Raw genomic sequence first — 13,466 nt, forward strand, 5'->3', positions numbered from 1 at the left:
ATGTACACACGGGAAGTCACGAGGAAACCCCGGCGCGCTGTCTCAAACCAACAAACATGGCATTTTCTTCTTTTTCCTCAGACACAATCAGAGAACAGGAGAGCAGAACGGGTCCTGCCTGGGGGAAAGGGGTGGAAATGGTGGGAGGGACAGGGTGTCAGGAGAGGGTGAAGTAGGGTGAATGTGGTGGAATATTATGCACTCATGAAAGAAAATGGAAAAATGAGACCTGCTGAAACTCTTCCAGGCCCGGGGGAAGGGACAAAGGAGACTGATGGGGGGTGAATTCAAGCCTGACGTGTCATAAAAACTCTTCCAAAAGCCACGGACTCTAGCCTGAGGGAGGTGAGCGCCATGGTGTCTGAGCGAGGCCAGCCGTGGTGTCACAGGGCCTGGAGGCCATGGGAGGCGGCCACCTAGCCGTGGTGAGCCATGGTGACGCGGTCCCCTGGCCTGTCCTGCAGGCCGCAGCGTCTCCTTCCTGCCCCGAGGCCTTCCCAGCCCTGGTTGGGATGGACCCCGTTCCCAGTGCTACCACCGACCACCGTTCCGAGCCTCTGTGGCTCCGTCAGGACGGTGGTGACACCGGCAGTGCCAGCCGTAAACATCTGCCCAGGGTGGGGAGTGGAGGACATTGAGCCACCAAGAGCCGGCTCCTCCCGGCCCCCCAGCCCAGCCCACCCGACTTTGTGCCCTGTCACCCCGGGAGCGGCAGCTCTGCGGGAGGCCAGGGGTCCTCGGAGGACTTTGAGAAGAGGGTCAGTAACTCATTTCTCCAAATAAACCACACAGTGCCAACTCACCTGACTTCCTGCTTCAGGGTGAATGGGGGGCTAGGGGACCATGACTCAACTTGGCTTCCCCGTGTGGGGTGACAGCCTCACTCTGTCCCCTTCGTCCCTGTCACAGGAGGCTGTTTTACGCTTGTGACTCAGTGCTTGCTGGGCGGTGGCCCTGGCCAGGGCTGTGTGGCCAGAGACAGGGAGTCAGCAGAAAATGGGGTTAACAAGGAAATATCCGCGACGCCCCCTGCCTTTCAGCGTTCTCCAGTCCACAGACAGGTGGCGACAGCCTTGCTGGACAGTCTCTTGTCTGTCCAGAGAGCCACCGTGCCTTGTCCAAGGGCCACATCTTCTGGGCATGGGACGAGGATGCACATCCGGGGCTGTGTCCAGAGCCCGGCTCTGCCTGGGCCTGGTCCTGGTCCCGGTCCTCAGCCCGGTGGCTCATGACAGGCTCCCGGGGAGCAGGGGTCAGCGAGGCTTTGTGGGGACAGTGCACTGAGGGTCAGCCTGCCCTCCTCTCTCGGGGCCGATTCTAGTGGTGGGGTTCAGATGGACTCTCAGGTCCAGGCAGCTCTAGGTGCTCACAATAACTAATTGCAAGTTCTCCACGTGTCCTGCTCTGTCATGTGGCCCCATGGGAGTCTCAGAAAGGGCCGGTCAACTGCTGAGGTCACACAGCTAGGGGTGGCAGAGCAAGGATCAACCCCAGCCTATGGCCGGCTGGGTATGGTGGTGCACGCCTGTAATCCCAGCTACTCAAGAAGTGGAGCGGGAGGATTGAGGTCTGAGGAGAGAGACCCCATCTGAAAAGCAAACTAAAAGCAAGAGGACTGGGGGTGGGGCTCAAGTGGTGGAACTGAGTTGAATCCCCAGTATTGCCAAAAGAAAAAGAAAAGCAAAGAGACCTATGGGCTCTGGGTTGCTCCAGGCAGGACCCCTGTGTGGCCTGATCCCCTCCAAGTCCCGAGCAGACACGGGAAGATGAACAAGTGGCGAACGAGAGAGTGAGCGTTGAGAAATGCCACCTCGGCCCCGCTCTGAGCTCACGTCTTGGCCAGAGGTTTTGGCGAGGGGGTACCCGCCCCCCCCCAGGCTTGGTTTACTTCCCTGTGAAAATTGAGCGAAAATTCAACCTCCCACACTCTGCTTTCTCTCCCTATCGGCCAGCGGGAGCTCGGCTTCTTCCCACCAGCACTGCGGGAGGTGCGGGACACGGGAAGGGAGGCCTGGAGGACAGAGGGGCCGGCACCACAGTCCTTGGGGTTTTGTGGAAAGCACTGTAATTTAAAGATTAGAAAACTTCCCTTGAGTCAGACTCATCTGAGTTCAAGTTCTGGTTCCACGGCTTCCTGGATGTGTGATCTGGGACAAGCTGTTCAAGTTGTCTCAACCACAGCGTCCCAGATGTGGTTGGGTGGACGGGTGGATGGGCGGGTGGACAGACGGGTGGATGGATGGATGGGTGGATGGATGGATGGGTGGATGGACTGGTGGGCGGGTGGATGGGTGGGTGGATGGGTGGGAGGGTGGATGGGTGGGTGGACGGGTGGGTGGGTGGGTGGATGGACGGGTGGGTGGGTGGGTGGACGGACGGGTGGGTGGGTGGACGGGTGGGTGGGTGGGTGGACGGGTGGGTGGGTGGGTGGGCGGGTGGGTGGACGGACGGGTGGGTGGGTGGACGGGTGGGTGGGTGGGCGGGTGGGTGGGTGGGTGGATGGACGGGTGGGTGGGCGGGTGGGTGGGTGGGTGGATGGACGGGTGGGTGGGCGGGTGGATGGACGGGTGGGTGGGTGGGTGGGTGGGTGGGTGGATGGACGGGTGGGTGGGTGGGTGGGTGGATGGACGGGTGGGTGGGTGGGTGGGTGGGTGGATGGACGGGTGGGTGGGTGGGTGGGTGGGTGGATGGACGGGTGGGTGGGTGGGTGGGTGGGTGGGTGGATGGACGGGTGGGTGAGTGGGTGGGTGGGTGGATGGGTGGATGGGTGGGTGGATGGGTGGATGGGTGGATGGACGGGTGGGTGAGTGGGTGGGTGGGTGGACGGGTGGGTGGGCGGGTGGATGGATGGGTGGGTGGGTGGACGGGTGGGTGGACGGGTGGGTGGATGGGTGGGTGGACGGACGGGTGGGTGGACGGGTGGGTGGATGGGTGGGTGGACGGATGGGTGGGTGGACGGGTGGGTGGATGGGTGGGTGGACGGATGGGTGGGTGGACGGGTGGGTGGGTGGGTGGGTGGACGGGTGGGTGGGTGGACGGGTGGATGGGTGGGTGGACGGGTGGGTGGGTGGGTGGACGGGTGGGTGGGTGGGTGGACGGGTGGACGGGTGGCTGGGTGGGTGGACGGGTGGGTGGGTGGACGGACGGGTGGGTGGGTGGACGGACGGGTGGGTGGGTGGACGGACGGGTGGGTGGGTGGACGGACGGGTGGGTGGGTGGGTGGGTGGACGGGTGGGTGGGTGGGTGGGTGGGTGGGTGGGTGGATGGATGGGTGGGTGGTTGTTTGGGTAGGTTAGAGTTGGGGTTAGGGTTAGGGTTAGGGTAGGGTTAGGGTGGATGGTTTGGTGGACGGGCGGTTGAATACCAGTTTCTGCAAATGAGCCTCCTTTACTTCTTTTCCCCAGGGCCATCGTGATGTCCATCTCTGCCGTGCTCCGGGGTCTGATGACCAGGCTCGTGAACCTTGCCCGCCCCCGTCCTGGCAGCGGCAGGGCTGATACAGGCAAAGCAGGCATCTCCTTGCCGGGCCGCCTGACCGCCCTGGCGCGGCTAAATGTGAAAGCGAATGACATTGCTGTGTGGAGACACAATGTCTGTGGGCATTTGCTGACCCAGGCTTGGCGTGGGCTTAGTCCAGCATTGTCACCCTGCTTTCCGCAGGCACGCAGCGGTCACCGTGTTGGCACCAGCACTCCTGGGGAGGATATAAAGGCCACCTCCTGCCGCCCAGGCCAGGGCACTCGCGGGGCTGGTGTACCGGTAAGAGCGACTCTCTTGCTTCCCTGGCCTGTTGTCTTCTCTTCCTCCCTGGGGGACTTGGGTTGGCTCAGGAGCCACTGCTTTCCGACAAGGTGACCTTGGGCAGAGACTCAGTGCTCTGGGCCTCGGTTTCCCTTGCTCTTGAATGGGTAGGGGTCATAAACCCCTGTGCGGTGGGCATTAGGGACCACAGGTGAGCGGTCAAGCAGGTGACCAGCGCACGTGGACACCTGGGCTCTGCTCTTCATTGATATTAACAGTTTGTCACAACCCTGTGCTGCGGCACCTGGGAAGGAAAGCGTAACAGAGTCTGGACCCCAGCGATTGACCACTGGTCATTTCTAGGCTGCTGAGCAGCCTCCCTCAGCACCCACAGCTGGGGACAGTGTGGGAGCGTCAGTGGACAGGGCACAGTGTGGCTTTCAGGAGCTCCCAGGTGATTTGGGTGCCATTAAAGCTTGGTGGAAGCTGGGCACAGTGGCAGCACCTGAGGTGGACATGTGAGCTCGTCACCATTTACCTGAGAACAGTGATGACTGGATCCTCCCAGGTCATCAGTGACAGGTGTCACGGCTGGGTGCCAGGGAGAGAGTTGGCAGGTTTTGTTCCCACCCTGTTCTGTGACTTCATTCTCTCTGGGGGACGTCCAGTCCCAGCCTGTCCCATCGAAGTGGCTTCTGGATTCCAGGCGTGATGTCCAAAGGACTGGGGTCCCTGTGACGCAGCCTGGGGTGGCAGCCCCTGGTACAGACCAATGGTCTCCTGACTGCCCATCGCCAGGGCTGGGCTCCTGCCATCACTCCCACCTCTTGACTGACAGGACTCCATGCCACAGGAGCTCACAGATGGGGACGAGACCAATGGTGGAGAGGAGCAGGTGGGGGACAGGGGCGTCCCGAGTTCCCAAGCCAGGCATCCACATGTGGGTTTGGTTTGGCCCACACCGTTTCCTTTTCCTTAAGAAACATCAGCCTCCTGCAGGACAGGCTGTGGCACAGGTGGCATCATTGGTCTGGGGTCCCCCGAGACCTCACTTTCTGCTGTAGCTTGTCACCACGTTTTCAGGGGACCTCGCCTTTCCCTCCGTCTGGCACTGGCTTGCACGCAAACTCAAGCCAAGATGGAGTCCAGGCAGCTGGACACCCTGGGACCAGGGTTGGGGCTGGCGTGGGTGGCTGAGGTGACGTCTTACCCATGTCTTCCAGGTCACTCTGCACGGCACCATCCACCATGGCCTCGGACCACCACACCCAGGCGGGCAAGCCACAGACCCTCAGCCCCAAGGTGGGTGCCGCATGGCGGGGCGCAGCCTCCCCTCTGCAAAGTAGGCTCGGCTTCTTCTTCCTGTGCCACCCCATCCCCTTCCCCTGTTTGGGACTCGGTTGCCCCCGCCTGCATTGGGGGTGACCTGAAGGTCCCTGCCTCCCCCTAAGACCCCAGCATCTGCTTTGGGGGCTGGAGCAGACCTCAGTCTTAGTAGGACATGGGGTCTGTGAATGGGAGTTAGGGCCTGATGTCTGGATCCACCCTGCTGCGTGACCCAGGCCAGTCGACTGACTGCTCTGGGCCTCCATTCAGTCCTCTGTCACCTGGGGAGAGCCCTGTTCTCTAGAGGACAGACAGACAATAAGCAAACAGACCAATGCATGACCTGAAGGAGTGAGAAGTCCTACAAGGAAACGTCAAGTAGGGTAAAGGACCCTGAGAGTCCCTTACCGCGGAGGGGGTGGTTGTGTAACTCAGGTGGTCAGGGAGGGTGCCTCTGAGGAGAGGTCATTTGACCTGAGGTCTGGGTCAAGGGAGGGGGCAGCCAGTGAAAACCGGGGGCTGGCGAGGGCATTCAGGTGGAGGAAGAGCAGGTGCAAAGGCCCTGGGGCTGGAAACAGAAAAAGACCTAGTTTGTAGCATCTGAATGTGAGCCTAAACCTGACTTAAATAAATTACCTGTGTAATGTAAAACTTCCCAGTAGCAGCATTAAAAATAGTAAAAATAAATGAATAAACAGGTGAAATTAATTTTCACTTATCAATTTGTGAAACCCAGTATCTCCCAACGCCGAGCACTTTCACGTGTAATCAGCTGAGAGTTACCAGGAGGTACTTCGCTCTTGTCCTCCACGCGGTCTTCAGCCTCGGACGTGCCTTTTCCACGTCAGGACGCGTTCGTTTGCGTGGGCTGCGGCCATCGTCCCTGCCACTCCCCCAGACAAGGCGGGAATGACCGAGCCGCAACGTCCATTCGGGGTTCTTCTCAGTAACCCTGCAAAACAGGTCTGGCCTCCCGCTTAGGGACAGGACAGAGAGCGAGGCTCAGAGCAGCCAGCTTCCCCCTGGTGTCCCCTAGGGTGGCACAGCCACACAGGAGGCCTGGGAGCCCCTGGGTCCTGGCCCGTCTCTGGAGGGTCAGTGACCACAAACACAGAGCTGAGCCCCTGGGATTTGGCTCTGAGCTGCTTTGACAGGGTTATTCCCTCCCTTTATCTGGCTAATCCCAGGCCTGGGAGCCAGAGAGAGAGAGAGAGAGAGAGAGAGAGAGAGAGAGAGAATTGCCTACTCAGCTAGTGCTCACGCTGGCCTCCAGCTGGACCTTGGCCGAGCCCCTCTGCTTTGCAGACCGTCAGCTCCTCTGACGGGGGTCCTGCCCGGCACCCCTTCCCTGGGTGACGAGGACCAGGTGAGGCGAGGGACACGGGGACAGCTAGGGAAACGAAGGCCTGAGGTGGAGGCCTGCAGCAACGGCACAGGTGCGTGTCGCTCCACAGGTGAAGGGAGGCCAGGGGACAGCCAATCGGGCTCTGCGGTTTTGCATAAATTAGCATAATTATGAAGGGTGGGGCTGTGGCTCGGCCCAGGGAGCTCCTGGGTTCCATCCTGAGCACCTGAGAGCGAGACAGAGAGAGAGACAGAGAGAGAGACAGAGACATGGAGAGAGACAGAGAGACAGAAGCAGAGAGAGAGACAGAAGCAGAGAGAGAGAGACCGAGAGAGACAGAGAGAGAGACAGAGAGAGAGAGACAGAGCGAGAAATGGAGACAGAGACATGGAGAGAGACAGAGAGACAGAAGCAGAGAGAGAGAGAGAGAGACCGAGAGAGAGAGCACAGCCGTGTCTCCCACATAGGCCCACGTGCACCCTGAGCCCATCTGACACCCATGGGGTCCGTTCCGTTTCTTGGCCACAGATGGGATCCGAGGCTCAGGGTCCCAGTGTGGACACTCCGAGGGGCTCCACGGTGTCCCCCCTTCCCCACGCCGGGCCTGACGCCCTGTCCCCGTTACAGATCGTCATCTTCGAGCAGGAGAACTTCCAGGGCCACTCCCATGAGCTCAGCGGGCCGTGTCCCAACCTGAAGGACACCGGCGTGGAGAAGGCGGGCTCCATCCTGGTGCAGGCTGGACCGTACGTACCCGGGGCCTCGCCTGGGCAGGGGCTGTGGACTCGGGGGGTGAGGGGTCTGCCCCCTCTGAGCCCCAAGACTGTGTGATTACAAGATTTGGGGTCTGGCAGCGCACGCAGAGGACCTGGTCTAAGCTTTGGAGGTGGATAGAACTGAGTTCAAATCCCGGATCCTCCAGTTCTGGGCTGTGGGGTGTCCAAACCGAGCCTCCGTTTCCCCTGCTGGAGGGGGGGGCAGCTACGTCCTCGGAGAGGGAGGAGAGGGCTCAGGTGAAAGCCGCAGCTGCGCCTTGAAGAATGGACAGGGACGTTTTGCTGACCCTGGGATTGTCACACGCCCCAGGAGGTCTGGATGTCCCAGCTCTGCTCCCACTCCTCCCTTCCCAAGTCCCCCTGCCCCGTCTCTCTCTCTGGAGGCACTGGGATTTGAACTCAGGACTTTGCACTTGCAAAGCAGGTGCTGTACCACTTGAGACCTCCCATCCATTTTGCTCTGGGTATTTTGAAGATGGCATCTTGGGAACTATTTATACCCAGGCTGGCCTCGAACCTTGATCCTCCTGATCTCAGCCTCCCAAGGAGCTGGGATTACAGGCATTAGCCACCAGTGGGGCCTGGCTTTCCTTCTGTCTCAGTGGAGTCCACTCTCCCCTTCTCGTGTAGCCCAGTCCTGCGTGAGTCTCGGGCATAAGACCCACGGGGTAGCAGGGGCCTCCCTGGCCACTCTCTCTGTAAGGTGCCTCAGGAATGGGGGAAGACTGGTGACCCCAGCGGGTCAGTAGTGTGGAATGTGAGGTCCTGGTGACCCCACCACACCTCTAGGTTGTTGGGGACATTGCTGAGCACAGAGGTCAGATGTCAGAGGCTGCAGATGTGGGGTCACAGCGAAAGCAATGGCCCTGCCACTCCCCAGAACCGGTCCCAGTAGCTGAAGTCTGGACCACTTCAGACTCGGGTCTAATTTTCGGTTATCTTTAAAAAATTATTTCGATGGAAGAATTTACTGAACAGAGTTTAAGAAAGTTTTTGTTTGGTTGGGTTTTTTGGGAGATTTCGGGTGCTGGGGGCCAAAACCAGGGCCTCGCACACGCCAGACAAGCGTCTGCCCCAGCCTCACTGCTAGTAAAATATAAATCTTGGGTTTTTAATTAATTATCTTTTTTAGTTGTTTTTTTCTTTTGAGACAGGGCCTCGCTTTGAAGCCCAGGCTGGCCTCGAACTCACGGTCCTCCTGCCTCAGCCTCCTGAGCGCTGGGGTTGCAAGTGAGAATAATCACTTTTTGTTCAAAATATCTGTTTGAAATTAAGACAATTTAGAGAAAAAAAAATCCACTCTAGCTTCACCCGCCGGCTCCGGTGTGAGCCTAGATTTCCTGTGTGTAAAGGGGCGATAGAGCGAAAGGCCATCAGAGAGCTTGAGAGAGAGACAGACAGGAGAGAGAGAGACAGACAGAAAGGAGAGACAGACAGGAGAGATAGCAGACAGAGAGAGACAGACAGACAGACAGGAGAGAGAGACAGACAGAGAAACAGAGAGAGAGAGACACACAGAGAGAGACAGACAGAGAGACACACACACAGGCGATAGAGACAGAGACGAGAGAGAGAGAGAGAGTCAGACAGGAGAGAGAGAGACAGACAGACAGGGGAGAGAGAGAGAGACAGACAGGAGAGAGAGAAACTGACAGACAGAGACAGACAGGAGAGATAGCAGACAGACAGACAGACAGAGATAGAGAGAGACAGACAGGAGAGACAGCAGACAGACAGAGAGAGACAGACAGGAGACAGAGACAGACAGAGAAACAAGAGAGAGAGAGAGACACAGAGAGAGAGAGAGACACACAGGAGAGAGAGACAGACAGACAGACAGGGGAGAGAGAGAGACAGACAGGAGAGAAAGCAGGCCTTACAGGCCCCTGAGCGGCCCTTGGCGCTGGTGGCTCTCAGTGGCCCCATGGCCTCCAGCTCTGGGGTTTGCACCGGGACCCACATCGGCCATCTTGCCTGGTGCCTTTGCGTCCACTGTGCTTGTGATGCCAGGCGCTGTCACCACTGGCGGTGGCTCCTTCATTGAACCAGGCCGGCTCTGTCACTGGCTGTTGTGAACAGCAGCACTGTGGGACAGGCAGACAGACAGACAGCTCTTGACAGACTCGTGTTCTAAGCGCACGTGGCTTGACACCCAGTGGCTGTGCCAGGAGCGCACGCCTCCTGACAGAGGGCCACAGACGTGGTGACCGTCATTAGTGGCCGGGGTTTGTTCTGAGCGGTTGTCACCCGTGTGCAGAGGTGGCCGTGGGCACTGGGCGTCCCAGGCTGGATGGTCACACCGTGGGCATTGACTGTGCTGCCCACCGGGGCCACCGCTCTGCTTTCTTTGTGTTTGGAGGGTCACTGTCCATCCCACAGTGTCCTGTGGCCCTGTGTGCGGGGGGTGTGTCCTGGCATTTGGGACCAGGCTGTCGTGGACGTCCTTGTTTCTGACATGTCCAGCGTGGCTGAGGACAGCATGGCCCTGGCTCTGGATAACGGGGTCACCTTTCCCTTGGAGGCTCCGTGTTTGGGTTCAGATGGGGCCTGCTGTCGTGTGACCAGGGCCCTGCCCACGGTGCTTGGTGGACTCTGACTTGTCCCTGTCCCCGTCCCCCGCAGCTGGGTAGGCTACGAGCAGGCCAACTGCAAGGGGGAGCAGTTCGTGTTCGAGAAAGGCGAGTATCCCCGCTGGGACTCGTGGACCAGCAGCCGCAGGACGGACACCCTCAGCTCCCTGAGGCCCATCAAAGTGGTGAGCCCCCCACCGTCCAACGTTCCCATTTGTCACCTGCCGGGACGGAGCCTTGGTGGCTCTCACTGTCCCCTGACTGGCGAGGAACCTCCTCACCGTGGGGCCTCGGTTTCCTCACCTGTAAGATGGGGGGTGGCTCAGGAATGGCCATCCCGAGACCCCAGTGGGTTGGCCTGAGGGATGTCACCTGGCAGCTCCCCAGGGATGTGTGCAGCTGTGGTCACCATGAATCTTGAAAGCGATTCTGGGCATGGGGTGGAGGACACCGTGGTTCAGCTCTTGTTCAGCCCTCAGCCGCTGTGAGCTTCCGGAATATCCCGGACCCTGATTCTTACTGGAGTGTGAACTGTTGTCGGTTACAAAACCGGTCCCAGCCGGGACCAGGGCCTCCCAAAGCTTGGTGGAAGGCTGGACCTGGGTTCCTCGGTCAGCTCTGCTTCTCCCAGCTGTGTGACCTTGGGAAAGTCACTTAAGCTCTCTGAGCCTCCATTTTCTCATCTGCCATATGACATAAAAGTTGCTTAAAGGATGAAATGAGATAACGACAACAAAAAAAACTGTCTTAGCACCAGCAGGATGGGACGGGGTATGGAGACGGATGGAGGAGAACCAGGTGTCCACTAGGGGCACGACACGCCCTGTGTGTCCCCATGCAGAGGCGCAGATGGATCATGGCTGCCGTTCCGGAAAGGGGAAGTTGAGGCCGGAGGGAAGTGACATTTCCCCAAAGAGCAGGCTCTGCGACTGTCCACCACAGACGTACTGGGCCGGGGTCAGTCCCCGGGCCCCTCCCCACCCTCGCCTCCGCTGTCCCCCTCCACAGGACAGCCAGGAGCACAAGATCACGCTCTACGAGAACCCCAACTTCACGGGGAAGAAGATGGAGGTCATTGACGATGACGTGCCCAGTTTCCACGCGCACGGCTACCAGGAGAAGGTGTCGTCCGTGCGGGTGCAGAGCGGCACGTGAGTGCGTCCCCAGACGGGTGTCACGCCCGTCCTGTCACTGTCCCCCGCCCAGCTCCGTCTTCCTGTTGAGAACAGGGTTGAAGTTGCCAGGAGCCTCAAATGCGGGGGACGGTGGGGTAAGTTGAGGCAGTGGGGTGGGAGGCAGGACGTCCCACCACAGTGGCCTTGCGCCGGGGACCGGCTGCGCACAGGACCTGGACATGGAGGCCACAGAGCTGTGTATACAGTCGGCACTCTGTGTCCACGGGATGAGATGGCACTGTAGGGATCGAGCACAGACCCTGTTCCTAAGCCACACCACGTGTCCTGTGTGCCATCGTGACTGGTCGCAGTGTCTTTGGGGGCCCTGGACCCCAGTTGCCCCCAGACACCAGGGGACAGTTGTAGGAACCGACTGGAAACGGTTCCCAGTCTGGCTGGTGGGGCCGCGGCACAGAAATCGGGGCTGCTAAATTTAGGGTTCTGGTTCCCCAAGAAAGGCAGCTCAGCCACGCAGCCCGGTTCCTGGGGTTCGTCAAGCTCCCGAGTGGTGCAGGAAGGGCCGTGCCCACTCCACATGAAATCCCACGCTGAGGCCTGGCCGAGCTGACGCTCTAGAAGTCACTCAAATCTCAGCTCCTTCCTCCAGGAAGCTGAGGTCTCAGGACCCATTGGGAACTGCGGGCTGAGGCGCCCTTTCGGGGACGTCCTTGCTCTCCGAAGGTCATGGCGCTGGGTGCAGAGGAGAGTGGACACGAGCTGGAGGTGTCCACAGAGACTGGCCAGCGTGAGGGATGTTCCTGGGGAGAAGATGGTCCCTGTCACCGCGCTCAGGCGCGTTAGTGATGGCCAGTGGGGTCCTGGATCCCCGCTCCTCCGGCCTCACCGCTGGGCTCAGGCTGGGCTGGGTGGACAGAGGCCATTAGGAAACCACTTCCGCTCTACGGAGCCGCTCTGAGCGCCCCCAGCTCTGCGTCAAAATTGTCACGGGGGGGAAGAGAGGCCCGGAAAAGTGAAGGGAGAAAGCCGGGGTGCAGCGTGGGAGGCCACGGGAATGGTGTCCTGGCCACCCAGGAGGGGGCCACACCTTTCCTAGCAGCCTAAGCTCGCTCTCTCTCGTTCTCTCTCTGTCTCTCTCTCTTTTCCTCTCCCTGTCTCTGTCTCTCTCTCTCCCACCACCCCCAGGTGGGTCGGGTACCAGTTCCCTGGGTACCGCGGGCTGCAGTTCCTGCTGGAGAAGGGTGACTACAAGGACAGCAGCGACTTCGGGGCGCCGCAGCCCCAGGTGCAGTCTGTGCGCCGCATCAGAGATGCGCAGTGGCACCAGCGCGGCGCCTTCCACCCCTCCAGCTAGGGCCCCGCGCCCCGCACCCCGCGCCCCAAATAAAGTGTTCAAGTGACCTGCAGACCGCGTGCGTCCTCCATGCACCGAGCGAGGGGAGGGGAGGGGAGAGAGAGCGCACCTGGGCCTCTGCCTTGCCCTGACTCACACCCCATACGCACCCCCTGAGCGGGTCCTCTCGGGGACCCCAGCCCCTAAATGCACCCCGTGAGCGAGTCCTCGCTGAGGCCCGAGGAGGAGGCTGGTCCTTTTATTTTTTTGGTGGCACTGGGATTTGAACTCAAGGCTTCGCGCTTCCAAAGCAGGCGCTCTACCACGAGCCACATGTCCAGTCCACTTTGCTCTGGTGATTTTGGAGATGGGGGCTCATGAAGGATTTGCCCAGCTGGCCTCCAGCCTCCATCCTCCTGATCTCAGCCTCCCGAGGAGCTGGGATTACAGGCGTGAGCCACTGCACCTGGTCCATTTTTAAATCTTTTCCTTTTCACTGTGGACAACTGCTGTCTAAAAATGAGGCCTGCGGGAGCCCGTGTCCCCCAGGGCGGGCCGGTGTCGCCTCCACCATTGACCGGCTCGGTCTCCACACACACGAGGGGTCCACTTCTGGCTGATTTTTCTCTTTCTGTCATCCATATGCTCATCTCCATATTCGTGCCCCTAGTCTCAGTCACTGGTGCTTTGCAAGGTGCCTCGGGGGTCCCTAAGTTCTTAGTCTTCTTCTAGGATATCTGGGTATCCTGGTCCTTTTGTGCCCGTAACGTGGGAAAACGGAGTTCCCGAGGCCGGGAGTGTTATCAGGAAGCGATAACTGTGTGGCTCACAGTTTCAGAGGCAAGATCAGCCGTCCCCATCCGTTTGCAGGGTCCCCGTAGCCGCGTCCACCATAAGGGACTGGCTGTGACCTCACGTGACACCAGTCCACTCCACAAGATGACCTAACCGCCTAGACTCACCTTCTTACTTTTTATTTCTATTTCGTCAGCACTGGGGTTTGAACTCATGGCCCCGTGCTTGCTGCTTGAGCCACACCCTCTGCTCTTTTTGCTTTAGTTATTTTTCAAACAGGGCCTCTCTTTTACGCCCAGGTGGACTGGGACCACGATCCTATTTCCTATGTAGCTGGGATTACAGGCACCCAGCCTTAGGTCCCCCCTGTTGAAGGACCCATGACCTCTCAACTTGGCCATCCAGGACCCTGTGGGGGACACAGGCCACCCCCTGGCTGGATAAAAT

The 13,466-nt window shown here is 59.6% G+C and overlaps 1 protein-coding gene across 1 annotated transcript; it reads left to right on the forward strand.

Moving 5' to 3' along the window:
• The first annotated feature begins 4,989 nt into the window (after positions 1-4,989).
• Crybb2 (crystallin beta B2) lies at positions 4,990-12,245 on the forward strand. Its single transcript, XM_020186886.2, has 5 exons — positions 4,990-5,043; positions 7,040-7,158; positions 9,811-9,943; positions 10,767-10,909; positions 12,077-12,245. The coding sequence occupies exons 1-5, from the start codon at positions 4,990-4,992 to the stop codon at positions 12,243-12,245; spliced, it is 618 nt and encodes a 205-aa protein (XP_020042475.1).
• The last annotated feature ends 1,221 nt before the right edge of the window (positions 12,246-13,466 follow it).

The sequence above is a fragment of the Castor canadensis genome, chromosome 18 (genome assembly GCF_047511655.1).
Source record: "Castor canadensis chromosome 18, mCasCan1.hap1v2, whole genome shotgun sequence".
NCBI classification, from domain to species: domain Eukaryota; kingdom Metazoa; phylum Chordata; class Mammalia; order Rodentia; family Castoridae; genus Castor; species Castor canadensis.